The sequence below is a fragment of the Diaphorina citri genome, unplaced genomic scaffold (assembly GCF_000475195.1).
Source record: "Diaphorina citri unplaced genomic scaffold, Diaci psyllid genome assembly version 1.1 scaffold6528, whole genome shotgun sequence".
In the NCBI taxonomy this organism is placed as follows: Eukaryota; Metazoa; Arthropoda; class Insecta; order Hemiptera; family Psyllidae; genus Diaphorina; species Diaphorina citri.
In genome coordinates, this window is record NW_007383904.1 from 2,841 (window position 1) to 4,496 (window position 1,656).

A 1,656-nucleotide genomic window follows, 5' to 3' on the forward strand; every position below is an offset into this window, starting at 1 on the left:
TAGATAGATAGATAGATAGATACTTTTGAAATTGGCCTAGGTTCCTACCTAGAGAAAGACTTTGAAGAGCGGCGTAGTAAGTATAAATAGATACGTGTAGGTACCTATATGTATTTGTTTATTTCTTTGTCGAACGTAAAGTTTATATGAGCATAAGATATCTATGTACACAATTATTTACCTACCCATGTACGACGTACAAAAAACACTTACTTTTACTTACATTGTATATATTATTTTTATTGCGATACCAAAACAAAACATACCCAGGTTTATGTACGAGGAGGTCGGTACTTTATTATCCCTACATGGGGCAAATATTTTCATGTCGTAAAAAAAAAAAAAAAAAAAAAAAAACGGAAATTAGAAAGCACTCCGTACCCAAAAAGTCCACTCCGAGACTTGGGAGTAGGGGTAGACAGCCCTAAAAGTCGGGTTAAGGTCACACGAATCGTTAAGGTCACACGGGTTAAGGTTAAGGTCACACGAATTAAGGTTAAGGTCACACGAATCGTCAAGTTAAAACTTTGTACTTCACTTTGTTCGGCCAATTATCTAACCCATATTTCTTTCTTTGATCGTCCCTCCCCTAGCTTTCACCCCCCTATGAGACAGCTCTGGACATGGGTTGTGGTTCCGGCCGCAGCACGACAGGCCTAGCCCCTCACTTCAGGAATGTGGTCGGCTTTGACAATCGGGATGATCAACTCAACTACGCCAAGCGGTCGAACAATTCAGCCAACTTCAATATTATTTACCGGTAAGTTAAAAAAAAAAGTCTCATCCCTAAAGGAGATTCAGCTAAAAAGCTATGCCAGTAGGAATTGTAACTGCTGAGGTCTCATCGTCCCGAAATCGAAGGGAGAAGGAGGACTCTGAGGACAGGAGCAACCCAGCCGTTTATTCAGATAACGATCCTTATCTGTTTAGGTTAGAGGACTCTGAGGACAGCAGCAAGCCAGCCGTTTATTCAGATAACCAACCTTATCTCCTTATCTGTTTAGGTTTATAAGGAGATGAAGTTCTGTCCCGGGCGGGAATCGAACCCGAGAACTAGCGCTTACAAGCCAGACGCGCTACCCTCCAAGGCCAGCCATTCATTATCAGGTAGACCTGACGACAGGTACAACTGATCAGGTCTACCTGATAGTGTGTGTGCTCACCAGGTGTCAGGTATACCGGTGCAGGTCGACCTAATAGTGAGTGGCCCAAGCTGAAAGCAACAACAAGAAACCCTGACACTTCTTCGCGCAGTCTACAGGCTACACATAGTACTGACACCATATAATATATCTTGTATCTTGTTCCAGGAAAGGTTCCGCTGAGAAGATCCAATGTCTGGACAGTTCTGTCCCTCTGGTATGCGCAGGCCAGTGTGCTGACTATGCTTCGACACACCTTTCAACTTTGGCCTTACCTATAAATGGTCTTCACCCCGACTAAATTTATGACTTTTTATACATAGATGGGGGGTTGTAAACCTTACTTTTAGCCGACAGTATAAATAAGGTACCTATATTAAATAAATAAAATAAATACTTCTGGGCTTTTTATTGTTCCCAATTTTTTTTTTTAACTAAAACTTTTGATTTGATTGTGGATTGTGGGAACCAAAACTACTCCGAGCCAGCCTAGTTAGCTTAGTTGGTAGCGCGT

The 1,656-nt window shown here is 41.9% G+C and overlaps 1 protein-coding gene across 1 annotated transcript; it reads left to right on the forward strand.

Moving 5' to 3' along the window:
• The first annotated feature begins 527 nt into the window (after positions 1-527).
• On the forward strand, positions 528-1,443 carry LOC108254005 (putative methyltransferase DDB_G0268948). The gene is made up of 2 exons (XM_017448930.2): positions 528-760; positions 1,311-1,443. Exons 1-2 carry the CDS (start codon positions 624-626, stop codon positions 1,441-1,443), a joined length of 270 nt encoding a protein of 89 aa, XP_017304419.1. The 5' UTR covers positions 528-623.
• Positions 1,444-1,656: the final 213 nt, after the last annotated feature.

Bases quoted from the DNA above. Each gene is read 5' to 3' on its own strand.
- LOC108254005 (XM_017448930.2), top strand. From the start codon at position 624: ATGGGTTGTGGTTCCGGCCGCAGCACGACAGGCCTAGCCCCTCACTTC. The intron at 761-1,310 runs GTAAGTTAAAAA...ATCTTGTTCCAG, and splicing joins AACTTCAATATTATTTACCG to GAAAGGTTCCGCTGAGAAGA.